Below are 27,600 nucleotides of genomic sequence, written 5' to 3'. Positions count from 1 at the left end.
CCTGCCCCAGCCCGGCAAAAGGCGGCTCCGGGGCGGGGGTGTGTGTGTGTGTCGGCCGGAGCCCCCTGCCCCGGCGGGCTGGCGCTGGGGATGGAGCAGGATTTCCTTTTCTTCCCCAAGAAGCTTCTGGCAACGCGCACGTTTGAGTCCACTCCTCGATGCAATCCTGGGGGAAAAGGGCAGGAGCCGTTATATAAACCCTTCCCTTGATGTCGTTGTTGTGGGAGCCGATTTAGGGCAGGTATTGCAGCTCCAAGGATCCTAACTTTTCCTTACGTAAGGCCAGATAATTCGCATCTAACGGACTGTTACAGCCATTTATTTTTTTGACACAGAGTTGTTCATTATTGGCAGCGGCGCAGCGGCTCCTTCTCCCAGCCCCACGGACACACCCATCCTAGTCCTCCTTCCTCAGCCTCCGAGGCAGAGAAGTGAGCTCTGAAACAGAGCTTTGAAGTGTGACATTTGTGCGGGAGCCGCTGGGCTGCACAGTTATGTTTTAAATGACGTTTAGGAAATGCAGGGGATGCACAAAACTGGTATGTGATAAATGAGCATCCTCTTTTGTGTTTGTTTTTGTTTTTGTTTTTTGGGGGGGGAATAGTTTCCCTCCAAAAGTCCAATGGTAGAGAGTTTAAAAAGATGCCTGTGTTTAAATAACGATGAAGGTTACTGCTGGATTGCTGTCACGGGCCAAAAGTAGTATGACGCATTTTTCTTATGACTGAATGCTCTGATTTATGTTGTGTGCACCCAATGCAATTCTCTTGTAAAGATAAGAGAGAGAAAAAATCAGATTCTGGTGTTATTTGCTGTTGTATAAACCCGGAATTGACCTACTGAGACTAATGCTTGAAGAAGAAGGATAATCAATGTCTAGCTGTCCTGTTTTGACTGCATCAGTAGGATAAATATATACAGATTTAGTGGCAGACCCTTGCAGGGTTGCAAACTGCGTGTGCTTTTGTCTCCAAGGTGCTTGAAATGAGCAGAAGGATTCGCGCTGATTTCAGAGCCTACCGTTCAGCCGCAGCAGGAGACCTGTTTACTAGCAGAAGCATTCAGAGCATCATTAAAATGGTCCAGGCTGCATTTTTGTTGGTCGCTATATCTAATTATACATCTTTTTTTTTCTTCTTTCCTAACTGGTGCCCAGTGCATTAGGACTTGGGCTGTGAGTAACATCAACGGCCAAACTAACAGATTTCAACAGTAGCTGGCCTTTTTAATAGCACAAGGAGTCTGCACTAGAGGTGGGCATAAATACTGCAGTGTTTCTGGAAATGGTAAACATGTAGGACAGTTTGCTGTAGAGGCTGGCATTGAAAGACAAGTGGGTTTTTCACGCCCCAAGTTAATTCATTCAGGCTTATTGGCATTCACAGCAGATCCTAAATTTAAATCTTGGGGTTTTCTTTCTTTGTTTTTTAAATTGGTGGTGTTATTCAGGGAGACTCTCCATTGCAGCAGTAGGAGGAAGGAGAAGGAAAAAAAGGAGGGGGAAGGAGAGACGCTTAGCATCTCATAGACGTTTAGCAGTTAATAAAAGATGGATATAATGGTATAAATCAGTAGCTGATGCAATTCGTGTAGCCCTTTTGGCGTTAAAAGAGCCATGTCAGCTTGTGTCAGCTGAGAATCGGGTGCTCCAACTCTTCAGTTTTATTATAAGCTCTTTGGGGAAAATGCCTGATTCTTCTGGTGGACCAGCAGAGTCCCAGCTCGAAATAAGGGCCCTGAGCAACACTGTCGCTGTCCTATATGTATTTGCTATAAGTTCAAGGCACCACCAAGTTACAGTCCTGCTTTCTACCCCTTCTTGAATTCAGCATTTGGCTTCACCAGCCTGGCTATGCTGTTCTGGTATAGCTTTGTTCTCTTACAAAGACATTTTTGGGAGGAGGAAAGAGAATCTGAGTAAGTACAAGTGCAGATATAAGAGCCAAGGTGTAGTTTAAACTGAACGCTGCATAACGTCTATGTGCTTTGCTTTAAATAGATGCATCTGTAATGTAGGGAATGAAGGAACCAGAGGAACATCGCAGTCACTTTTAACTTTCCTCCCCATCCAGAGCTCTGTAGGGTGTGTTTCATTCTTGTTTATGACTACTGCAAAAAAAGATAAATTTGTTTTTGACCTAAGATCTCACAAAAGTGAGATGTAACCTGGGCTGCGATAAAAGCACGTCGCTTGATAGCTGCCTTGTTATAATTACCTTTCTGTTCCTGCCAAACTGTCTTCTAATTGGAGGGAATTCTATTAACTGTTTTTTAAATCCTTCTTTTGGACTTAGTTTGCTAATATGTGCTTCTTTCCATCTGATGATGCAGTGGTGCTCTGGAAAGGCGGTAGAAGTATCCACTGCATCGAAACATCACTAAGTTGGACAAAATGAGTTTGTTTGTGTTGTGTAACCCGTGGCAACAGACTTTTGGTCCATTTCCCTGACAGCAGTTGACTCACAGTTAGCCGTGACTCCAGTGTGTGGGTGCATATAGGAAATTTTGCATACGACCAAGGCAGAAAAAATAGAGATGTGGCTATTACGCATCCTTCAAAGTATTATTTAATGCTTTTGCTGTAGGTGATGGTGGCAGACTGCAGGTATGAGTGGAGCTGCCAAGTAGACAAGCCTGCTGGAACTCAACTCCTTTCCTGTTCTGATTTTTTTGGATCATTAGTGTGATGAAAGGTCTTGCAGATGAAATAAAATATTTTATCTTTCCAGTTGAAAGTGCAGCAATTGACTTGTGTTTTGACATGCGCTTTTGAATAATGCAGAGGTTGTTTCCGTCTCTACTCTTTTATCTCTGAAGTGACACTGCAGACTGTCAGCTTTCTCACAGAATAATTATGTATTGTTGTATGCTTCTTTGTTGCAGAGTGATCGTCTTTTGATCAAAGGTGGTAAAATAGTTAATGACGACCAGTCTTTTTATGCAGACATTTACATGGAAGATGGGTTGATAAAGTAAGTGAAGCCTGATGCCATGTTGTGATTGGAAATGTACAGAAATGTACTGCAGATTGGCAAGGAATCCCTTAGTCTCAGTGAGCTATATAAATTGCAATGAAAAATGAGTATTTCACGTATATGCTGGTGTTTGATGGAGGAACTTCAAAAACAAGGTGTTGAATTAAATAAACAAATGGGCCAAAACCCCACTGTTATTAAAGCATGGGTCAAAGGAGGTACTTACATGTGCTTAATTTTAGCCATGTGAATAGCCCCACGCTGAGATGACACATATGTTTGAAGTTATCTGTGTTGTAACATTTTACTGAGTTATGACTTAAGATATTTTGAATCCGGAGTTCAGCATCCTAGTACAGTTAATTCTGTTTTAGGGTAGGAGGCTGGACTTAGGTGACCTCTTGAGGTCTCTTGCAGCGCTGTCTTCTATGATTCTATGATACGAGGATCAATCTAAACCCCCTTAAAGTTAATAATGATCCTGTAGTTTAAGGACTGAGGTTCAGACCTCTTTCCAGCATGCCTCTGTGTTTTCAGTCCTGAAACATGTGTTTCTGGCACATTAAATATATTACAGATTTCTTTGGAAAATTACTCTTAGGGAAAAATGGACGAGCCAGAGGTTACAAACAAGGAATTTTCCTGTTCTGGCTAAACGGTCAGCACATGTGCTTTGTTAATCAAGGTTAAAAGTTAAAGGAGCCAGCCAAAGACAGCTAATTAATCGCAGTGTGTCATCCACTGTTGCATTTTTAAAAATACATCAGTGAAGAACTAGACTGGAGAGGGCTTTGGGGGTCTCATCAGGAATTTGGTAACCGATATCTGCATGGGTTTATATTTGTGCAGGGACTACATGATATTTATGCATGAAAAGTAGACAATATAGAGGCAAAAATTCTTCCAGTGCTCCCAAAACAGTACTAACATCTAAATGGCTGTTGGATAGCTAGAATCAAGTGTTGAACTGCCACTTGGCAACCCCGGTCCCGTCCCAATAAAGCTGCGCGCAAGGCTCTTGCTGTGTTTGGTGCAGCGATTGTCTGATTATCTGCATGGTCCCTTCTCCAGCTGTCTGCCAGTGTGGCTCCTTCTTTTCCTTCCTGTTAAGTCTAATATTGCCCCAAGGTCCTGAAGTAATTGCACACTTTGCTCGCAATTATGCAACTGCTTCAAGGGGAAGCATAAAATATTATCAGCTATGCATGCTGATCCTGTACATTGCTTTATATGGAAAAAGAAAACACTAGACAGGTTAAGTAGCACGAGGGTGTATGTTTACAGGCTGTTTGCCTCATCTGATGTTTGTGTCTGACTTGCTGTTTGAAATGTGTTTACCCAGGCAAATAGGAGAGAATCTGATTGTGCCAGGGGGAGTGAAAACTATTGAAGCCCATGGCAGGATGGTGATTCCTGGAGGGATTGACGTTCACACCCGCTTCCAGATGCCGGAACAAGGGATGACATCTGCTGATGACTTCTTCCAGGGGACCAAGGCTGCACTGGCTGGGGGCACCACCATGATCAGTAAGCTGGCTGGTTTTTCTCTACCAAGAAAGCTTTACTTTTTTCTTTCTCAGATAAGTACAGAGACTGTGGGCTGTGTAAGTCGTGTGATACTTTGGACCAGGTATCAGCAGTGGAGGGTTTCTGATATCTGTCTAGGTTGTTGAGAAAAGCTTGTGTAGGGGTGGGAAAAGGGGTGGAAAATCAAGACCCCAGGATTTCCGCATCTTGCAGCTGTCAGGCATTTCACTCATCCTTTCTGTTGGCAGGGTTTACCTTGCTGCTTGTGTGACTTTGCCAGATTCTTGGGTCTGCTCCTAATGAAACCAGTGTCACTTTGACCTCTGGCTTCATCATCAGCAGCAGATTCTCCATATCCCTGTGCTTTGGTTCCCTTTCTCCATGATGTCTGTGACTCCAAGAGGCTTGTACTCTATCATCTATAGAGTTCAGCCTTTCTGGAATAGCGGTTGCCGCACATACAGAGAGAGGAAGGAGAGGTACTTCATACGGGGTTGTCTGAGGACGGATAGGTGTCCATCATATGGTTCACACCTAGAAGCTTGATGCCAGTGTACTATGTATCTTTGAAAATTGGGCCACTTATTTAAGGATTTGCACATGCCCACTTATGTATGCAGCTTTAGCACCAGGATTTTTGTTAGCTTTGTTCCTTTTGTGCTCATATCCTCTTTTGGAGGAAGAGAGAAATCGGGAAATGAAAATATCTCAGAATAAAAAGACAGACTGACCGACTGTTCTGCTGACACCAGGATTAGACACTCATGGTGTTCCACTCTGGCTCTAAAATGCCTCATGAATGACTTCCAGGCTATCTGTCCTCGCTTGTGTTGGCTACAGATGTTTGGCTTGTCAGAGCCAGGACCTTAAAACTCCATAAGTGAGTCATTGTTGTTAACCTTGTTTGAGCTAGAGAAAAAAAATAAAAACCTCTGTTGCAGTGCAGCTGATCACGTGTAAACTGTAACACAGCGCCCTGGAGTCTGTTGCCGCATATGGGAATCAAGGATAAAGGTGTAAAGTGATACAATATCTGAGCATCTTGCATTCTTTCATGTACTCTGAAGTGCTGCCATTTCACAGGAGGGAAGTTAAGGTACAGAGAAATAAGAGCATGGTTCAGAGCGAGCACTAGTGTCTATTGTCCGATCCGGGGATATAAAGAGATCTTAGGCACAGCCAGGAATCAGCCTAACTCTCCTCAGTTCAAACCTAGCTCCTTATGGACTAGAACATCCTCATCTCTTAGAGGGTGGTTATGAGCAATCTTTGATCCCTGGCCTGGTGGGCGGACTTGGATTGATTGACATGGAGGTTGGGAGTAGGAGCCAGTGGTCCAAACACAGCTAGGCTGTCTGTGTTTCAGAAACAAATCTTTTTCTGGGTCTGGACCTTGCAAATAGGTTGTATCTGGCCTATGAACTTGGTCTAATGCTTCAAATAAATAACCATAAAATAACCCGGGAAATTATTTTTCATAATGTTATCACTTTAGAGTATGAAGTTTGTGTATGAAAATAACCTCACACATACGGAGAACGTAAAGTGAGAGTGTAGCTGTGGATGGTCTCATTGTGCATGCTAATATCCAGTTTTTCTTCAAATTTTGGCTGTCAAGTTAAATTAATAACACTGAAATGGTATTTTCTTTTCAGCTTCAGTTCATTGACTTTGTTTCATTGGTTGTTCCCTTGTTATTAGTACACCTGGTTCACACTTGAATTACCATTTTGTTCTTCCTTGTTAAGTTGAATTAGATCAAAATAACATTCTCTGTCGTCTGCATCTGAGCTTTTACCAGTGTTATTTCCCCCAGTGGCACTTTTTAAAACATTTTAAGCAGAAATTGCTTAGGCAAATTTTTCTAAAGTAGCTCTTTACTTTGGTTGCCCAATTTTACCTGTGCAGAGCCTCATACTTCAGAAATGCTTGCACCTTTCCGTATATGTGTAGATGTATATTGCCTTTATGACTGTAGTATCTGAATGTCAAACTAATGGTGTTTGTAACGCATCTCTGAGTTAGGGAAATTGGAGGAGAATCCCCCATTTTATAACTTCTTATTTTACAGCTGTGAAAAATTAGCACAATGTAGATTATGACCGTGGGCAAACCATGTAGAGGAGGCCGGTGGCTAAACTTGACCTTACTGCCTTCCTGAGTGTCTCGGATTAGGATACCAAAATACACAATCACCTCTGAACAAAAAACATCTTCCTAAAATGTAGCGGCAAGGACAGTAATTGGACTGCTTAGGATGATGGAGAGACGTTTCTGATGGGCGGGTATCAGCAACTGGAGCTGAACAGTGGAAAGCAGGATAAATAATTCAACTAGACTTCAAAGCTTTGGAGACTCTGCTCTGTGTCAGCTCAGCTGTTCTCTTCTTAGCAAAATTATACCATTTGCAAAAATGTTTTTCCACAAGGAAGCATGCAGAACTGCCCTTGTGAACACGCTCTTGGTGGGTGGCCTTTGGTTTTTCCCGAAGCAGGTGGGAGTCATGGTTGATTGCAGCATTGTTTCTTTTATGATAAATAGGACAACGTTTAGTGAACTAGATTCATAATATCACAAAAAAATTGCAGCCTGAAAATGACATGCTAATGTTTATGTCATTGTATATTTTAAATACTGTGCCTGGGACTTTTCAAAAGAGAATATCCTCCTCTCATGGAAATGTGTCTAGCTGTGTGCCTCCGTTCTTCAGGCTTTTTTTGGAAAAGCTAGCTTCATGGATGTGAGCTTTGTGGAAAAAAACACCCATGTTTCTTCATTTGTGCTTTAAGCAAACTTTGTATGATTTATTTACGAATACCTTTACTCCATCTGTTTTTCACTTTTATACATAGCCCTTGTTTTGGGCAAGGAAACAGGTTAGTCAGCTTCATGCTTCAATTTGTTTCACATTTTCATGCAGGAGGGCACTTTAAGGCTGTTTACTTTACAATCATTGTAGGGGAATACTTGTTTTGTATACATTTTTCAGTGAAATTAAAACAAGAATCTTGGATAGGTTTCTATTGATTGTTGGTTTTATAAAAACTGTGGGTGAAATCCTGGCTTCGGCAAAGTAACAGAGAGTTTTGTCATTGACCTCAGCAGTGCCAGGAATTCACCCTGTATGTCTGGTTTGGTTTCAGTGAACTTCATTTTCAGCTCAGGTCAAATTCAATATTGTTCCTTTAATTCTCATGGCAAACACATCCAAGGGAAGCGCACAGGAATTCAAGAATGTAACCTATTGTTTCCAAGCTCTGTTCTCATTCACTTTGGTTCCCCTTTAAAGTAAATTCATTACTACAGCATCAGAGATAGGAGAATCCGACTCTCAACTGGTATCAAATGGAGTAGCCCCATTTTCTGTGTGGAACCAATGGAGATTTATCCTGGTGGGAAGCAGATGTGGCTCCAATCCAGTGCTTCCCAACTCGTCCACTGGTCAGCTGGAATGAGGGAGAGTGGCTGGCGGTGATGATCTGAATTAGCCCTTTTCTGCTGTACATCACCTATGTTCCCATAGGGCTCTCCAGTCCTTGCTTTCCTGAGCCCTCCCCTAGGTTGCTTCACTCAGGAGTTAGGGCTGAGTTCTTTTTCTAGCTACTCGTTCCACGGAGGCCATCTGAACAGGAATTCCAGTTATGATCCTTCTGTCTCTACCCTCTTCAGTGCCAAAGGCAAGACTCCAGCTGACTTTGCTAACGTATGAAAAAATATAGTTGGTTTTGCTGTGCAGAGCTGAGAGGTGAAATGACGTATTGTGATATGATTGTTTGTTTTTCTGAAATGGCAATTTGCATGATCCTTTCTCTGTCCCTACCTTAAAACAATATTAGCGTGGGTATGTCAGTCAAGGGTGAACAGCACTGTGCATATTTTAGGATAACATTACTCTGTAAAAAAACTTGGATTATCGCCCTTTTAAAATGTCAGAATGCAGTGTTTGGGCATTAAGTTGAAGGGAGGATTCCAGGATGATCCACAGAAGACTTTGGAGGAAAGAGGAGTATTAGATAGGCTCCAGCTCATTCAGGGTAGCTTGCCTAAGCTCCCCTGTATTCCATGGAAAGAGAACAGTCCTTCTGGAGTTTTGGAAAAGGACTCCGTCTGAAGTTGCCCTTTACAAGAGGCTCTTTCTCATCCGTGGAGCCTATGGAGCCACAGTTTTGTTGAGCTAAAGATGGCGTTTTTGAGTTCCTATTGTCCCAACTTGAGATAGGTTGATGTCCTAGGATATAAAACAGTCCCTGGAGCTATTAGAGAAGGAAGACGTCACTGCTAAGAACAGGGTGGTCTCTCCAAGTCTTGCGATGTTTTGGTTGCTTATTAACTGTGATGGGTGAAATCCCCATCAAAATCAATGGTAAAACTCCCCCTGATTTCAGTATAGGCAGGATTGCCTTTCACTGCTCCTAACCCTTCAGAAAGGATGAAGCTAAGCTGTGTATATTTATTGGCTGTCTGATCCTCTAGCCTGTTTAATGTCCTACTGAGAACTGCGTCTATCCAGGCCAGCTCCCACACACATTTCAGCCCCCCCCTCCCAAAGACTGTGCTTCTTCCTGGCTATCTGCTGTCCTTGAGTGAAATTGCTTGCTGACATTGCCTGTGTTGACTCAGTCAACCACTGTTATAATCATAGAGAGAAATTACAGTGAGAGAAATTACAGCTCTTTCTGGCTTGCTGACTTGGAAGCCAGCTGCCTTTTGAACTTGACTAGCAGTTATCCTAATAACATGGAGAATGTACGCTAGGGATATGAGCCTTTGTGTCTTGGGAGGTTCAGAAAATGAAGGGGAACTTCAAATGGGCTACAGTCTGCTTCCTAATGCTTTACCCTGCTATTAAAGAGAGAGCTGGTGTGCAGGATGGCAGGAATTTTCAGGAGTGTGTTAGCTGCTTAGCTCCAATCAAATTTGTGGTGAGTTGACACCAGGTCTCCTAGGTCATCCTGAAGATCACCACCTTGCTAGAAGGAAATGTTCCCGGTCTAATATTCTTCCTCACCTCTCAGTTTTTGAACTGAGCGTGACTTGAGAGAATGGAGCTGCCCCAAAGGAGATCAGAGTCTAAACCGCAACATGAGCTTAGAGTAGGGTTTAGAAAAGGACTAGGCAGTGTTCTGGGGCAAGGGCAACTTGGCATGGGGTGGTATTTAGACACACCAGTGAAGACTAGATCATATTCTACCCTACTGGGTGCTGCTACTTTATATTATCGGAGTTAGCCCTATCCTGGAAGAGAGCAAGAGTCTAAATGGTGGGCAAAGGAGGAGGACAGAAGCAGAGACACAGAAGGAGGTGGCACAGCAGTGGTTGTGCAGTAACTTGTGGCCGAGCTGGAAGTATAAAACCAAGCGTTTTGAGTCCAAGGGCAGTGACCACAGAGCTGCAGTGTCTCACCAAGTCTCTGTGGCTGTGTGTACACAGCACTACATTGTTCCGCAGACACCAGCCTGAATTTTGTTTCTTTTTGCACCCAGTAGCAGAGATAAAAGAGGAACTGTGCGGCTGGGGACTAGCTCTTCAGACGGGCTGCGTTGGGGTGTATGGCTTGTTTCACTTTCTAGCAGCTGGCGGTGGTTCTTCTGCAGCAAAGAAATGTTTAATTCTCTAGAAATGTAATGAAAATGTCCATTTGCTCGTATAAAAGATTATTGGTGATTTATATAGTAGAGGCTTCCCTTGAACTCTGTTATTAAGAGAATGACATTACCATACAGGAGCGCAGAGTCCCTCTGGCCCTTTCTCTCCTCTCCCCAGCTCCCCTCGGTGCCTTTTATACCCCCACACTCTTCAGCCTCTGCACGGATTCACGCTAAATCTTGTTCGCTTCACTGACTCCCAGCTTCCTGCTGATGTGTTTGTTCCTTTCATTCAGAGTGGGCTTAAAATCATTAATGAGAAAGTAGGTCCGTAAACAGAGATGGGCACTCCCCCGTTGCGAGCTACTCTTCTCAAGCTTTTAAACCCCTTTAAGTCCATTAGGCATCTCTGCCTGCAGTAGTGTGTGCAGCTACTGTACGGACGACAGCCTGCCTTGCTGGGGCCGGCGCTGCTTCCAGCCATCCCTGCAATGCTGACTTTCTGCTGGATGGGATCGCCTCTATTGTTCTGATGGCGTTTCCAAAGGGGTCTCGTTGGAAGTGAATGAAACGAATCTGCCAAGCCCTTGATGTCTCTTGCCAGTTAGCACAGAAGGAAACAGCTGTTCAGTCCTCAACATACGTTGTGTGTTATTGTGTGCATTTTATTTTTTTTTCCCTTTGGGCTGCAACTATTGTTTGTCATCTCTTTGCCGCTGAGAGAATAGGCTCCTGCGAGGAATAAATGAGGGCTTTAGGAGCTGTGTAGCTTTGCCTGAGGTTATGCAGGAGGCCTGTGATGTGATAGTGTCTTTAACCCTGGCTGTCAGATATTCAGGCTAATGACTGCCTACCAGCTGGGCCATCTTTCCTTCTTAGTGCTGAAAGGTGAAATCAGCAGTGCCTGGTTTTGGGCTGGAGTCCTGTGAAACCACTGCAGTCCAGCGTGGCTTGTGTGTAAGTCAATCAGCAGACTTTTCCCTATTTTCCCATCTTCTGCCTTCCCCAGCGCTGCTCTGGATCCTGGCCCTCAGTCCTCTCCCAGCCTTCTGCCTCTTTGGCAACACTTGATTTTTTTAAAGAGCAGGTGAGTGGGGCCTTTGCTCCGTTTCTGTTTTGCCCCATTCTGCTCTGGACCCGCTCCACCCCTGTCACTGCAGAGGAAGGAGTGGATGGAGGCTGTCCCACACGTGCTGGAGACGCTGATTTAGTTATGAACAAATGAATGTTGAAATGGCAACATCACTGACAGTGCAGCCGTCTTCCTGCAGATGTGACTGACCTAGATTTTTCCATGCATCTAAAAAGAGGGATTTGGCACTCACTCAGGAGAAATAACCAATGTTGCCTGTTTATGCAATAGCATTTAATACCTCTTATTCCATATAATGGTTGGGATCAGTAGTGCTGCTTTCCCACTGCATGGAGAAGAGTTCATGTTCTTTTGTTTGAAGGGCTGCTTTTAAATGCTTTTCTTGCTTTCACGTGTCCAATGCTCTTATCCCCAAGTCTCATGCCTCATGAGGCTTGCCTTCATGCAAGGAGAAGTAAAGAGCTAACGGATATCACCAATGTGTTGCGTCTTACGCAGCCCCTTATATCAATGGAAAATGCATGTGGTACTTCGAAGGGTGCAGGTGTAAAAGTTGGGTCCTCCAGCTAAAGCCTGTCCACTGTAGATGGAAAAGCAATCTTAAAAAAATAAAACACAATTATCCACCTCCATTAATGTAACATCATTAGCTGTGTGTGATAGGTTTTCAGGGCATGTGTGTTAAATCTTGCTAGATAACCTGTCTTAATCACCTTCAAGTTGAGACAAGGTCTTAAAAGAAACAGTAGGAAATGCTGCCTCCAGCTCTTTTCTTGGCTTGTTTTTCTGGGCACGGATTTTTGCCTTCCTACCAGTGTTCAATCCCTTGGCTACTTTTAGCTTCCCTTGAGCTTGACTCAGCAGAAACCATCCTTGTCAGACATCCTTGTTTTAACTTTCCATGTTGGGAATTAGCTTTGCGTGTCAGGGGAAGGAAGCAAGTGATGCCTGAAAGAAGTGATGGCTAAAACTAACTGCAGTATTTCTCACTTAGGGTGGATTCGGGCGTGTGCTGTCTGTAGAGCAGAATTTGACGTCTTGGGTCAGCAGTCTTTTTCCATCTTCCCTTCAGCCACTATGCCTTCAGTTCATAGATCCCATCTGTTTCTTAGAAACTGGATTTTTTTTAATCTTTCTGGTGAGAAGGAGAAATGTTTAAGGAATACAAATTAGCTCCTCCTGTCTAGCATGCTTTAATCATGCTTATAAATTGCCAGTTGTTACCAACTTGGGGCTGTGCCTGCATCTTTGCACAACCCTAACTCCCGTGGAAGCCATGTGCGTTTAAAAGGAATGCAGCGATGGGCACTTAAGAGTTACGGCTTCTGGGAAAACTCTTTTCTTCCCTCGATACACTACAGTTAGTGTTAGGACTACCTCTGTGACAACGGGTATGTCATTTAATTTCTCCATGCTAGTTGCTAGCTGTCCATAATGGGAGGTGGCTTTGTTGCTGAGGGGTTGTAAACTTTAATTCAAATTAGTTAAGTTCACCTAGACCCTCATATTATGAATACAAAGTGATTATTTTTATGTAGAGCGGCCTGAGAGCCCGACGTGTGAAACACTGGATGCCACCTAGCAATGAGATAGTCCCTGTCCCTCCCAGCTGGGAGCCGCGCAGATGCAGATGCCCAGTCCCTGCAGCTCACCATGCACAGTTCTGGTTACTGTCAGGATATGAATAAAAGGAAAAACCCTGTGTGAGGGAGAGACGGAGTGAGCCCTGTGTGCGAAAAGTGCTTTTGGCATCCTGGATCCTGACAGCCTATTCTAAGTAATAGGAGGAACCGTTAGACTTTAACATGCAAACGTTAACTGGGAAATCTCTCGGTGGATTTTCAAAGCCCATCAAAAAGGGCCGTGCTTTTGGAAGTTCCCCTTCCTGACTGCTTCTAGGGCATATTTTCACCAGATTGCTTTGTTCCTGAAAGCAGTTACATATGTGCAGCGTGTATATTTTTGGAATCTGGGGGACTCTGTGGTGTTTTACATATGAATTAAATTCCCTGGCACAGCCTGCGGGCAACGTGAGCTGGTAAAGGAGTTCCTTGAGAACGATCCCGTATTATTACACAGCACTGCTTTTGTGCAAAGGAGAAGGGGGAAGGTTCCCAAAGCATAGCACAGCAAGAGATAGTGTAACCCAGTATTCCTTCAAAAATCTCATTCCGGAAATGCGTGTCAGTTAATGATACTTTCCAATAGACTTTTCTTTTATTTCAGATAAGATTTCTCCAGATTTGTATCAGTGTCCAAAGAGAAGAGTTCAGCTACTGATGGGGTACAAAGTACTTTTCAGACTGATGCGCAGAGACTTTTTATCCACTGTGAATTGAAAAAGTTTTGTAAAGTCTTTGTAGCACAACAGTAGCTGGAGAAAAATGTAGATGTGCAGGATGTTCTTACATGAAGCAGAATTAGGCCATGGTACCAAGACCAGAGTTTGCTTCTGCTGCTTTGTGAAACAGTTAGTCCTTTTGCTATGCAAACACTCTGTAAAGGGGGAAAATGGCAGCTGTATGGAAATGATTCACACCGAGCTGTCCCGCAGCATGGATCCAGGGGCAATTCAGGCTATTGATCAGTCTGGCTTTCGTGTTTAAGACGGGGAATTAAGTTGAGGGCTAGAATGTAAGAGTTGCCTGTAAAAGCTTAGTGCATGGAAAAAATAAAAGGCAGCATCTTGTAGGTATGAGTTTTCCTAACCAGTTTGCTGGAGGGGTTGTGAATTAGAAGAGCCACAGGCTTAGTGTCCATCTCTGGGTTGGCCAGATCAGGCGATGCCCAGGAGTGCATCCTTTTCTACCTCAAACACGGTGCTTTGTGCCCCGAAACAAGGAGGGGTTTCATGGGCCTGGGAAGATACCAGGCTGCTTCAGAGGCCAGACAGGGCTATTTCAGAGCTGGAGGAAGGAAAGTCGGCAGCTGGGGACTGTCGCAGAATTCCTATTTAAACTAAGGATGATCTAGTTAGGGCCTCCTACAGGTTATTATTACAGCAATCTCAATAGCTATTTTTGCAGACAATATTAGACTTACAAAGTTGATAGAAAACTAGCAGACAGCTAGGTGTAGTCAGAAAATTGATGTGTGCAGTGTGAATGTGCTGCTTGATCTCTGTCCTACAAGCAGTGTGAATGTGCTGCTTGATCTCTGTCTCCTAGGTTTGTTAGAAAATAGGTTCTGCTGCACCTCCACATCAGATCCCACCACAGTTTTCTCTATGGACATTTGGATCTATTTCAGTCTTCGCTTCCTTGCCTATAGTTCCGTCTGACAGTCATCAAAGTCAGTGGTTTAACTGAGAACAGAATGGGGACTCTTAGTGTCTTACCAGAAGTGGAAGTGGTACGATGGCGATTGATGAAAACCTTTTCTTCAAAGCATGATGTCACTTCATCACAGCCACGAGAAGAAGCGTCTGGTCCTTGTCCAGCGAGAAGAGATGTTTATATGACAAATACACAGAGGGAAAGGACAAGTTCACCAAGCAGATATTCTGCCCCCCTGATTTCCCTCACAAGCTATTTAAAAAAAAAAGTAATTCTGTAGAATCAGAACTCTCTGCATTTAATGTATTTTGTTGGGGAAAAAATTCATCTTTCTAGTCCTGAAAACATAAAACCCTCTCAGAACCATCACAAATTTCCATTGTAAAAACTCCCGTGCTGCTGTTGTGTTCCTCTTCATCTCCAGCACCACCCTGAGACAACCATGGGCAATGAAATAAAGCTGAGAAGCCAAAATCTGGTCTTGGCGACGATGGTGCAAATCCAGAATTGTTCCAGCTTCCTGGCTAGTGGAAAAAGCCTGATGGGCAGGGTATATCTCCACTGACCTGAGAGGGACAGAACTGGCTTACGGCACTTGATCTTTTGTCCTTTTGTTTCTGATCAAACTTTTGCCCCTTGGATGTGTTGTTATAGTTGTGTTTTGCCTTGACTTGAAATCCATGGCTACAAACAGAGGTTTTCTCAATCCCATTCCCTCAAGGTTTAGAGGCCAATTTATATGGAAGTCTTTGAAGTCCTGTGTACTTTTTTTCGTGGGCTTCAAGTGTGGAGTATGCCTAAAAGAAAGAATAAATCTTGGAATCACTTAAATATCTCTTTTGAACTTGGCTCCCTGCCTCCTCTATCATGGTGACCTCCTGAGATACAAGCATAGCTTGGATGTACAATAAACCTGTACTGTAAAGAAATGGAGCCTTTTTTGATCTGATCTAATTATGTAGTCATTCCAGCTGTTGAAGAGGGTTATTAATTACTGTTTGGACATACAGACCCCTATTCTTTATGTTTGTGTCCAGCTGGCATTAACTTATTAATCATATTTTGGATCTAATCGGCTAAAAAGACAAGTGAAATATCTGTATGACATCAGTGAGGGAATAACAGAACATCGCAGTCTGAAAATGTAATCAGTGTAGCACAGATACATCTAATTCTTCTGAGCCTGGTCCAGCTTCTGATTCTCTGCATGGAGTCTAGTAAACTGGATCTAAACTGACAGAAAACAACATGCGATGTCATTTAGCCTGCCTTTTCTTCTGTTAGTTTGGCAGACACATACAAGCGAACAGTCCTTGTGTAGTTGTGTTAGCACGGTAAATGCTATTCTGTGCAGAGCATTGTTACTCTTCAGAGCAATCTCTGTATTTCAGTATCTTTTCTTGGGAGAAAAAACCCAACAACAATAAAATGACGTGGGAATAAATCCCCAGAAATACGCAAAGCTGAAATCTGGCTGCTGGATCCAGGATGTTAAGAAAATTCTTCACATGGCTTTTCGTTACCTTCAAGTGTATCAGCTTAGGTATGTCAGATACATGAAATGGTAACCTTAAAAGCGATCTTGTACCTATCATTTCTTGTCCTAGATCAAAAACGTGACCCAGAGTGTGGTTTAGAGGAAGAACTGGGTATGAAATGGGAACATATGAGATATGAGGCTCTTTTAGGTTACTTGATTTGGGATTTTTGAGCTCAGAAGAAATGCTGAGGTCTCTTTCTAGCCTAAATTGATGCAGAGCCGGTGAGCTGGCAGTTGTGTTTCGATACTTCAAGCAGAAGTTTTGTTGCTGGGAGGCTTGACTTTTGAACAACTTTGTTACTGGACAAGGCAGCTTTTGGTAGCTCAATTTCTTGACACATAAAAGAGTCATAATGATATATAACCCATAGTAGAAGGGATCATGGTATTTAACTAGCTGAGAGTTTGAAGTCTCTGGATGAAATAAGGTCTGTGATTATGGGATAATCTTCTGTGAAGCTTGGGTCAGTCAAGGGCCTGACTTTCAGTTTACATATATTGATTTTGTTCCACTCACTTTCATAGCATTACTCCTAGTTCATACCAGTGCCAGGAGAATACTACTGCAGCCATAGAAGTCTGGAGTTGTTACTAGTCTAAGCAGGGAGCTGTGCAATTACCAGGGCTGAATTTAATTACAACCTCTCAATAAAATGGCTTGTGACAGAATGTACAACTCAATAAATTCACCAGATTTCATCACATGCAGTTGCTGTGAAGATTAAGTAGTATTAAAAAGGCAGATGTGTTTATAGTGATCAAGCTGCTATTTAAAGTTTTGGGTAGGGAAAATCTGCCTGCTAACAGTTAAGCTTAAATGTTAAGGATTTTCACCTTATAAACTCCTCTTAAACAATAGGCACACTTAATGCTAGTAGGAGCAGGAAATAATGTGTAAAACTGCAGTTTATAATAGCAACTGGAACCCTGCATACATGGTTTTATTACATACACAATTTTTGTAACATCTGACCCTAATTCACGTTTATATTGTCTGTATCAAATAGTTTCTCTCTTTCCTGGTAGTGGTGTTCATTAGCTGAAGACCAAGAAAAATTTCGTGCATGCTTTAGATGACACGTAATTAAACCAGCTGAAAAAAACCTTTACAGGGGAAAGCTGGAACCAAGGGCTATAAATAGAAACTCCAGGAAGGGGTTGTTAGCAAGCCAAGGCCTGCTCAAATGAGGGAGGATGCAAAAAAGAAAAAAATTGAACATGCCACAATACCAGGAAGCTATAAAACCCATTAATCCCCACCCATGAAGACATCCATCCAAAAAGTAAAGTTTTGTTTTCAAGGCAAGGCTAATAGCTGAATTCAGCTCTCCCACTGAAGCAATAATTTCTCTTGAGCTTAGTGAGGGGTCAAAAATATAAAGGCACAGCTCTTAAACTGCATTTTTTTGAGAGCTTCAAAATGCCAGAGAGAGATTATATGGGATTTTTTTGGCTTCAGTCTCAAAGCATCCTGCAGGCTGTTGGTTAAATTCCCCGGTCTTCTGTGTGTGATCCCTCATGCCCATGCAGAATAGCTACCTCCGTTCTCAAACTGGGCACTTGTTCAGGGCCTGAGTGAGAGCTGCAGATATCCCCCCGCTTCAGAAAAGCTCTTAAGGACCAGAAAGCCACAGTGTATCCGAGTGTGTAAAAGGAAGCCAAGATGTCATGCAATATTTTATAAAGCCGCTGTTTAAAGCTGAGATCGGCACCATTTTAAGTGTGCTGTGCAGCTAGCGGGTCGGTATGGTTTTAAAGTAAGGGACAAGATGTAACAGCTGAATGAAGGACAATATGTTTAAAGCCAACCCTTAATACCTGCACTGACCAGTGATGTGATTTGTAAATGCTAGTGCTTTATGGTGCTTTATAAACTGATGCTGTCACTTCTCCTATCCTACTTAGATTTTTTTCATGCTTTATGTTAAAACAATACTACTTTATTTTCCCCATACTTGGAAAGTTCCCTTTAAATCAATTCCTCTAAGTTTTTGCCTTTCCCTTTCATTTAACACTGAGTGCCGGGTGCACTGGTAGTTGTTATCTCTCCCCCACAGCATTCAACCATTTCAGCTCATTGGATGCATAACACTTCAGTGTGGCTGGATGCCAGCTCCGGTATATTAAAGCCACACAGATAAGCTACAGTGGTTAGTGTTGTTGTCTCACTTCAGCTTATTGCCTTTAATCTTGAGCCGATTAATCTGTCCAAGGAGGAGCGAAGGATCATGAGCGAGACAGGCAGAAGAACAGCCGTGGATGATGGGTGGGTGGGAGCTGAAATACTTGGAAGCAAGAGCAGATGCACCTTGTAAGCAATGTGAAACTGTATGTAATGACGGGAGAGCAAAACCAGGCACATCGGAGAGGAAATTAAGACTCTTAGTGATTGTGGCTGGAACAATCATGGCATGTGGGTATGCAGGTGCTTAAATCCCACTGCCTTCCAAAGGGAATTGAACACTCAGTTTGTCTGGGAAAAAGATAAACAGACTATCCAGTAATTTTGGAATCTCGTCAGTGTTTTACCAAGGGGAAAATTAGATAATTTGTAAAATACAAAATCCTTTTTTCAATTTTTTTTTTTAAAAAAGCAGTTACTTTGCTGATGTGAACGGGCTTGCTTGCTTCTAAGCCATAGGCTGTTGCATTTTAGATTCTGTATCTCAGAAGGTTAAAAGATAAATCTACAGAATGTTTTCTGTTCATAGCTGAGAAATCACTGTAATCCTAACCTTGGCTTTGCCATGTAACTTGCTGAGAGTGTATGTTAAATAAAGAGAAACATTAGGATTAGGCCTGAAATTCACTCTGATTCAGGGAGCCACTACAAGGACCACAAGCTATTTAATTCCTCCTTTGAAGGTTTCGGTACTGATGAAGTGATACTTAAACGATCTTTTCCTTTTCTCTTTTTTTCTTCGTTTTGTTTCTGTTTTTGGAGCAAGCTTTGAGCTTAAATTGAGCTGGCAACTTCCTTTTCAGACCTCAGCAGCTGACATCATTTGTACAGCAATAATCAACAACAGGAAGAAAACATCTGGGCTTGGAAGCATGAAGAGATCAAGGCTGTAGTGGTCTAGAGAATAAAGGGGTGACAACAGTCTGTGTTGCAACAGTTTGTCTTGAGTGCGTCCTGCAGACGTGAGGCCACTCCAGTGGCTGCAGGAATTGAACATTCCTGGTTTCCGAGATGAAGGAACGAAAGATGGGGCAGTAAGCTGTCGGGTTCCCTAGAGAGAAGTGGTTCAGTGAGGTCAGGACAGCACACTGCTTTTCGCATGGGAAGCCTCCGCGGTAATCTTCACGGCTGGGTTTGCTGCATGCTCTGGTGGGTCAGAAGGCCTTGTGTCCGTGGTCCTGTGGCGGATCATACCCAAGGGTCATCTTGGGAACCTAGGGCTGTGGGAATGCAGAGGATGGAGCTTTCATCAGCTACTTTGTACTGCTCCGAAGCACAGGGACCTTAAAGAAAAAGGTTTTTGTTTTACTGTGAGCTTTTGAGCTGTGCCTGAGGACTGGGAGGAGAACTTCCTCTGAGCTGCATGTGGGCGATTCCTATCCATACCAATAAGCAGAAGTAGTTGCAATGCTCAGTTCTTTTAACAGCAGGCAAAGAATCAATGTTGACTTTTCTCCTTTAAAGGATTTAGGCTCATTCTTACTTATTTGGGCTCCCAAAAACCCCAACCCTAGCGTGTAGGGATGTAGGCCGTGATCTTGCAATGTAGTTGGCCCCTTCCATTGTAACAAGGGATGGTAAAATTGAGGAGACATTTTGCATTTGTGTCTGAATTACCTCTAGACTAGCACTTAGGGTTACATCCACCTTCCTCATGTCTTATGTGCAGCATCTACTGCTTCTGCTGCCTCAACAGCAGCAGCACAGCTTCCTTCCTGCTCCAGGATGCCGTGTGTCAGGCATCCCATAGCATGCTCTACCATGTTGCTCCTTCGCCGAGTCTCTTTGGACTAGTTAAATCACAGGCTTTTGAAGGCTGTTGGCTTACCCTGCACATTCAGGCTGCCTTCTTGCTGACTTCTTCCACGTGAATATAACGAAGTGGTTGATCAGTAATATTTGCCTGGCAGAGAGCTGCTATGGAAACAAACTGTGTTCTGTTTTGATGGGGATGATGGGTGATTTGGCTATCGGTGAGCTCAGGGGAGCTGCTATGAGATGTGTCAGCAGCACAGCTTCCATATGAGATATCCCTAATCCCCAGAGCTGACTTTCATGCATATATGCACCACTACCTCCATCCCTTATCCTTATTGCAACCAGCTGTGGTTTGACTTTGTCAAAGATCTGATAGAGCTCCCTTACCCCCTCTCCCACTCGCTCTACAAACTCCCATTAGTCATACTTGGGCAGCGCATGAAATAAGATGGTGATAAAGCTCTGATCCTAGACACCAGAGTCATTCCTAGGGGCTCCGTGCTGGGCTGTGAAGACTCCACTGTGTTAACCCCTTGGTGCCTCCAGGCAGAATTTCCTAATGCCCATAAGCTATGTATCGTCTCAGGGTTGATAGAGCTCTTAGGGCACCTTTCGTCTAAGTAGAGATGGATTTATTACTGTGGTGTGTTAGAGATTAAATGGGCTTTTTTGGCTTTTTAATTAGTCAGTGGGCTGAGGAAGACAGCTCTTGTGTTAAGGCATTGGCCATTTGTGAAAACTTGGGTTTTCTGTGTATCCCATTGGTAATGCAGAGAGAATGTTATTTTTCTCCTTGTTGTTCATACTACTTAAGCTAAAGATTAACTTTGGCAGAGTGACAAAGGGCTACGTACTGGCCAAGAAACAATTCAGTCTGGAAGTTAGTGGAAGGTTTCTGACCACTGGGGAGGAGGAGCTCGTGGAACAGAAATTGGATTATTTTTTTTAAAAACAGGACAGTTTATCGACTGGTTAAATTTGGGTTGCTTTTCCCGAGGGTGGTGAAAAGTACATCTTTGATCTGATGCCAGCCACCAGGCAAATTTCAGAGCTTTCACTCATAGCATAGGTTTCTGTAATGGGCAGGATACTGCTATCTGAGCAGATGAAGGCCACCAGCCACTCCTGGACCCCTAAAGCCACTGCTGGTCAAAGCTGCAGCTGTACTGCCGATGTATCAGCAAAGAACTGTACATCACCTCCTTCCCTTTGCAGGCTCGCGTGATACTTCGAGGGGCAAACACAAGCCTTTTGGAAAAGCACAAACATTTTTAACTGCCATTTTGCTATCTGTCACATAGCTACCTTTGCAAAAAGGAGAGAGGGTGGGCAGAGATTTGTGGGAAGGATGGTTGTTTTGGTTAATCCTCTCAGCTTTCTACAGGGTTTGCACATCTCAAACATTGGAGACACCATTACTGACTCGGGTGGCTGAAGCTCGTGGGTTGTTCAGGAGCGCAGTACTGCTTTTGCAGCGGGTTGAGAGCTCCCGGTGTAAATCCAGTTCTTAAGGCAGTGCAAAACAGTAAATCTAGGCTGACGTGTCTGCATGGGGGCGAAGCAAAGCTTTGTACTTCACTGGGAGCGAGTAGGGTCCAAGGACTTTGTCTCTTATCCCAGTTGTGATTTAGAGCTAACTGCTGAGCTGATGGCAGCCCAGATACTCACCAGTAAAGTTAAAAATAAACTGCTTGAATTTCTCTGCCGATAATTAAAGCAACTTTTTATTTTTTTGTGTGATTTGATGTAAAATCAAGCCAGGGCTCTCTCCTCCTCCTCAACAGTGCCTGCCCAGTTTGTGACCCATGAAGTCCTGCAGGCTTTTCGTACTCTCTCAGCAGCAGTTCAGTTTCTGAGATGCTGGCTTGCTTCTTTTATTTCACTGTGTCTAGTGAAGATCTTAGAGATCCCGTGCGATCAAATAAAAATTTGAATGCTATTCAAATTACTGGGAGGAACACTAAACCTTCAGATCCAAATCTCTTGTTACCCTTTGAAGGCTGTTCTGCATCTGTAGCACTGGTGGAGTATCCTGTAGCTGCCTATGAACCCAGTTGCTGCTGGACCTAATGTGTTAGGCTAGAACGAGGATTAGACTGAGCAGATGGTAGAGGCAAGCAGGACCATCTTGTTGTCAGGAGGTGTCTCTCCAGCCATGGCAGACTGTTGGTCCTGCTTCTTCCCGTCCTCAGTTGTACGCCGTCTCTGGAAGGTGCTCTAATTTGGGATGTGTAGCACAAAGCATCTCTGATCCATGCGTGGAGTCCTTGGTTGTCACTGTGTACGTGCCAGCAATAATACATCTTTGCACTCTTTGGACACCTTTTCTAGCATGTCCAGAGGCACAAAGTCACTGCTTGAACATGAGGTGCCGAGTACTGAAAGCTGCTGAGTGGTGCTCACAGGGGATCTTGCCTGTGTCATCGTTTATTTGTCACCAAACAGGGGAGCGGTGTTTACAGAGCTCTCTGCAGTGGTTTGTGTTTGCTGCCCTAAGAATTTCATTTGCTCTGTTCACAAACAATTGCAGTAAACAGGCTGTAGTAATTGAACTTTCAATTTCCTTCAGCTTTGGCTCCGTAATCACCTTCCCGGCTGCATTCTCAGGTGTGGGGCTTTAGAAACCACATCTTTCAAACTCAAATATTTTAAGGGGAAGGGGATGTCTTGTTTTTGCAGCAGCCTCTGCAAAGCATGCTTTCTATCCTGGACATCCAGGAAAGCTACTGCACCAGCCATTTACCAATGCTTTGGTTGTCTTTCCCAGTCGATCATGTGGTTCCTGAGCCAGGGACCAGTTTGCTGACTGCGTTCGACCAGTGGCGAGAATGGGCAGACAGCAAATCCTGCTGCGACTACTCTTTGCATGTGGATATCACCGAGTGGCATAAAGGTGTCCAGGAGGAGATGGAAGCTCTGGTTAAAGATCATGGTAAGTTCAGTTACTTGAAAGCTCAGAGAAGCCTTTCCCCTCTTTATTTTTTAGGACTGGCTCTTGTGAAATATTTTACTCTTACATCTTAATAAAGCTGTAAGCTTTATTATATATTTATTATAAAGCCCTGACATTAACTTGGGATATCACCGAGTGGCATAAAGGTGTCCAGGAGGAGATGGAAGCTTTGGTTAAAGATCATGGTAAGTTCAGTTACTTGAAAGCTCAGAGAAGCCTTCCCCTCTTTATTTTTTAGGACTGGCTCTTGTGAAATATTTTACTCTTACGTCTTAATAAAGCTGTAAGCTTTATTATATATTTATTATAAAGCCCTCATTAAAACTTGGGCCATTCCGGCTTCTTGTGGAGGTTTGGACAGTCGCTGTTGTAGAGGGCTGAGGGGGATGGTATGCACTGGTGTCGCTGCAATGTGTTAGGTGGGTGAGCATTGATTTTGAAGAGGTGAATCTCTTGCTGCTGCCGTGCAGAGGAGCACCTTTGTTCAGTGGAGGTCCTTTGATTTTCGTTAGAGCAGGTAGGTGATAGGTTTGGCCATTAAACTGTTGTAAACAAGGGAAGAATCAGGCCCAGAAGGAACAATCCAGCACTGCTTGCTAAAAGTGGAGAAGAGCTGAATAAAATGACCTCATAGGTTTTTCCCCTCTTTAATTTCCTTGACGTTTCATCCTTAGGCTAGAGTAATTTTCCATCCTGTTTGTAGTTTAAAAAAACAACCATTTACATCCTAATGAGTGCTTTCCCACACGTGCTGGAGAAGAGCTTTTACTGGTTCAGAAGGCAGGAGAGGGAAAGCTGACTTAGGAGCACTCCCTGTGTCTTGGTCAGTACATAGTGGAGGAGGAGGACATGCTTACAGACAGATTTCCCATCGCTCTCGCAGGAGGGAGTGGGGGATCAGGCAGCCAGGCCCAGTCTCTGCTTTTGTGTGTGATGCATTTTGCTTATTTTTTTACTCAGCCTCCTACAGTGCTGAATCCACAGAATTATTCTTATTTCAATGTTAAGTGGAAGCCTAGGGGTTTAGCTGTCCCCACGGCTGGAGTGCAGGCTCCTCTGTTCTCATCAGTTGTGTTAATAGATGCCACATGGCTGAGGAGATCCTGGCTTTACGCTGTGATCTGTTGAGAGTGTGTGTGCCTGTGTGCACGCACATGTGTGTACACATTTCACAGCAGATTAAAGTAATTTATTTGTCTACCCATTGTTACTGCTTGCAGGGGGGCTGATTGAGGGGGGCATCTCTCTATGAGGAACAGTGTGTTTTGTAGCTTTATCTGTGCCTGCAATTTGTACGTCAAAGATAATTCATTTGCTCTCTTTGCACCAGGTGTGAACTCCTTCTTGGTTTACATGGCTTTCAAAGATCGCTTTCAGCTAACTGATTCTCAGGTAGGAAAGCTTAATATTCACATGCTTCTGTCACTGCAAGCTATGCATTAGTCTCTTACAAGGGTTTAATTTCAATACACTTGGATCTGACATTCTCTTTTGGTTTTGGTCTTTGTACGTGTAACAGTACCTAAGATTTGCAACAGTACCCAGAGCTCTGGTTTGAAGATTTATTTTTTTTTTTTTTAATAAAAAACCCCAACCAACAACAAACCCTGAAAGACTTGGCTGGGGAAAGCAATGGCAAAACCCTCGTTTTGAGAGATCTAAGGTTTTGTTCCAGCTCCTTTGGTGTGGAAGCAGTGGCAGTTTTATAAATTGCTGCTTTATGCCTAGGCGCAGAGCAGGACAGTGAGATCTCTGGCATAACTATCCTACATGTTTATAAGCTGAAACTGATCCTGGTCCAGAAGTGGGTTTCTGGCTTTGGCATTAGAATCGCTGGGACCTTAAAAAAGGAATTGCCCTCCTGTTTGCTCTTCTAGTGGGTACGTTTGGGTACGTTTAATTCTTGAGATGGGCAGTTTATATTTCTAAATGTGGTGGGAGGAGAGGAATGCCTGGGAGTCATTTGGAACAGTGTAGGAGGCAGTGGTGTATGACAGTTATCTCTAATGACTCTGGTAAGCATTTTAATGAGTGACCACTGATGGAGCAGGCATCAGTTGTGGGTTACTCAACCTGAGCCCTCTCAAACTGGTTGCTGGAGTGGGAAATCACACTGCTCCCGTCCCAGGCAGCGAGAGGGGTGGGTGCAGGTTCTCCATGAAAAACAAATGTAAGGGTGTTTTTTTCATGCCAGGCACCAGTAAATGAAGGCATGAAAGAGGTACAACTCTGTGAGCTCCTTAAAATCACTCCAGATGTAGGCCTGTGCAGTTGCTGTTTCTTTCTCCAGCATAGTAAATATACCCAAACCTGGCTTTTGAGTAGTGCTGCTTTGCCATATCAGTAGCATCTGACTATACAGATTGGGAAATTTAGTTGTAGGCAGGAAAATGGATCATATCTATCCAGCAAACCACATCTTATATTTCTTAATGCTTCTCTTTTCCATTCTGCAAAATTCTGTATGCTGAAGGAGTCTGGAGTGTATACTACATAATAGGTGTGTACCTGAGTGTACACTTTGGGTATATTTTACTGTATGGTTTCTGTCTTCCAGATATATGAGGTCCTGAGTGTAATCCGGGATATTGGTGCGACAGCTCAAGTGCATGCTGAGAATGGTGACATCATTGCTGAGGTATGTTATGTTTATTCTGTGGATTATTAACTTCAAAATGCTGGGAGGGAATTAGATTCTAAGTCCTTCTTTGCAAACAGAAAATCACCAAGACTTTTAAAAGCATGGCATAGCTGTATCAAGGATGCAAGCAGAGCTGTGCATCAAATCTCATCCCCTTCATTGTCACTGATAAAGCAGTTTTTCATGGCAGCTTTCAGTTTGTGGTGGATATCGGCCATCCCTGCCTTTCTCCGCATAAGTGAAAGATTGCGTCTGGGTGTGACTGTCACGGCATACAATAAAATGTTCTGCGGTAAATAAGACCAGGGGGAGTGGGAAGGGAAATAGCTTCATACAGTACCTGCATGCTGACGTTTGGGATCTGTTCATCCTTTAAAAAGCAACAAAGAAGAAATGTTAATAATGTATTTGGATTTAATCTGATCTCCAGCTCATTTTATACATTATGTCTCAAGCATGCAAAACTTGGTGTTGCAGAGGATTTCTGCAGTGTCTGACTGGGGAAGTTGAGACTCAGACACCTGAGTCTTTGAGCCCAGTCACCTGCAGCTGCAGGATGATTTTTTCATGAGGTACTGTTTTGCCACATCTTAGAGATTACTTTATAGACGCAAATGAGTAGTGAAAGTTGAGGGGCTATGAACCCAGTGTTGAAGCAAATCAAAATAAAAGGTTTCCCTGACCTCCTATGAACAAATCAGCAAGGGTTTTGCGAGCTCTGGTTATTCTCAAAAAGGGAAGTTGGACAGGGCTCTGGTTGTAAGGCCCTTAGGTAAAGTCCCATGTGATTATTAGTTAGCACAGATGCCTAGGATCTCACTTGTACCTCTTTCAAACAGCTGTGTTTGCTGCAAGAGAAAATGCTTGTTGCTTTACATCTTTTTCCTGCTCTTTTTCCTCTCTGCCTTAGGAGCAGCAGAGGATCCTGGAACTGGGGATCACAGGCCCTGAAGGGCATGTGTTGAGCAGACCTGAAGAGGTGAGGACTGCCTTTGCATTTATTCCCCCAATTTATAACATTTCTGCATTGCCATCAAGTACTTCATATTGGGATGAATGTGGCTGGAAGCACGATTTCATCCTGGCTGTAAACTCTATTGCTGCATGGGGTAAGGGAAGAGGCTAAGACACTTCTAGGGACTAACTAGTAACTAGTCCCTTCTAGAGACTAACTGCTGTGGGTACTTATGAGGAATTGAGGAGCCCCCTCAGCATCTGTACTGGAGAAGGGGACATCTCCAGGGAGTAATTCATCCAGCCTAAGATTTGATTCACCCTCTGGAAAAACTCATCTCTTTCTGTTGATTATCGGAGCTAGTCTATAAAGGCTCTGCTCACACATCAGGGATCTAAAGTGAGGTGAGATGTGTTTGAACCACAGAGCCCATGATAAGCACTTAACACAGGGAGCTGTTGGTACTTAGCACATCTTCAGTTCAGCCCTTTGATAGCCCAAACTGGAATCCTACATAAGGAGGTATAGAAAATGTTGAACCTGAAGCACAGGTAGAGCACAGTCTACCTGAATCACCAATTCCTTGATTCAGCTGCTGCACAGGAACACTTTAAGATGGAGTCCCTGAAGAATTACATGTTCTGATGATGTTGGTCTTTACGAAGCTAGACCCTGAAGTTCTTGTAGTTTCCCATTGCTTTCAGTTGAGTTTTGCATGAGTAAAAAGCCTTCAGAATTTGGATTTATGTAGGCAGGATTCTGCCACTGACTTTTCTAGATCCCATTTCTTGGACTACTCTCTCAGTCTTTATTTTATCAAGACTTCCTCTGAATCAGCAGAAATTTTTACTATATGCCCAAATCCTGACGTTCTGTCTTAGGCAATTGCATAGCTTCCATTACCATAATATTTGATCATTTGATGAACATTTTACTGATGATGGGTTTTTTATACCAAGGGACTGAGTAGTTTGCTGAAGGCACAGAAAGTATGTACCAGAGAGGGGAGCTAATTCTCAGATCCTAGCCCAGCACTTTAATATAGTTCACCTTCATACTTCCCCATTGATTTCTCTAGGGTCAAGCACCCCAATCCCTCTCACTCCCTCTAAGTCT

At 43.4% G+C, this 27,600-nt stretch overlaps 1 protein-coding gene across 1 annotated transcript in view; it reads left to right on the top strand.

Moving 5' to 3' along the window:
• Positions 1 to 27,600, top strand: part of DPYSL2 (dihydropyrimidinase like 2) — a 53,420-nt gene that overhangs the window by 11,684 nt on the left and 14,136 nt on the right. The window contains exons 2-7 of the mRNA XM_009273036.2: positions 2,884 to 2,972; positions 4,318 to 4,502; positions 22,703 to 22,867; positions 24,219 to 24,280; positions 25,446 to 25,526; positions 26,440 to 26,508. Of these exons, the coding sequence (XP_009271311.1) occupies positions 2,884 to 2,972; positions 4,318 to 4,502; positions 22,703 to 22,867; positions 24,219 to 24,280; positions 25,446 to 25,526; positions 26,440 to 26,508 (651 nt within the window). The remainder of the gene's footprint in view (positions 1 to 2,883; positions 2,973 to 4,317; positions 4,503 to 22,702; positions 22,868 to 24,218; positions 24,281 to 25,445; positions 25,527 to 26,439; positions 26,509 to 27,600) is intronic.

The sequence above is a fragment of the Aptenodytes forsteri genome, unplaced genomic scaffold (assembly GCF_000699145.1).
Source record: "Aptenodytes forsteri isolate BGI_AS27 unplaced genomic scaffold, ASM69914v1 Scaffold158, whole genome shotgun sequence".
Lineage (NCBI taxonomy): Eukaryota > Metazoa > Chordata > Aves > Sphenisciformes > Spheniscidae > Aptenodytes > Aptenodytes forsteri.
This window is presented reverse-complemented; position numbering and strand designations above follow the sequence as displayed.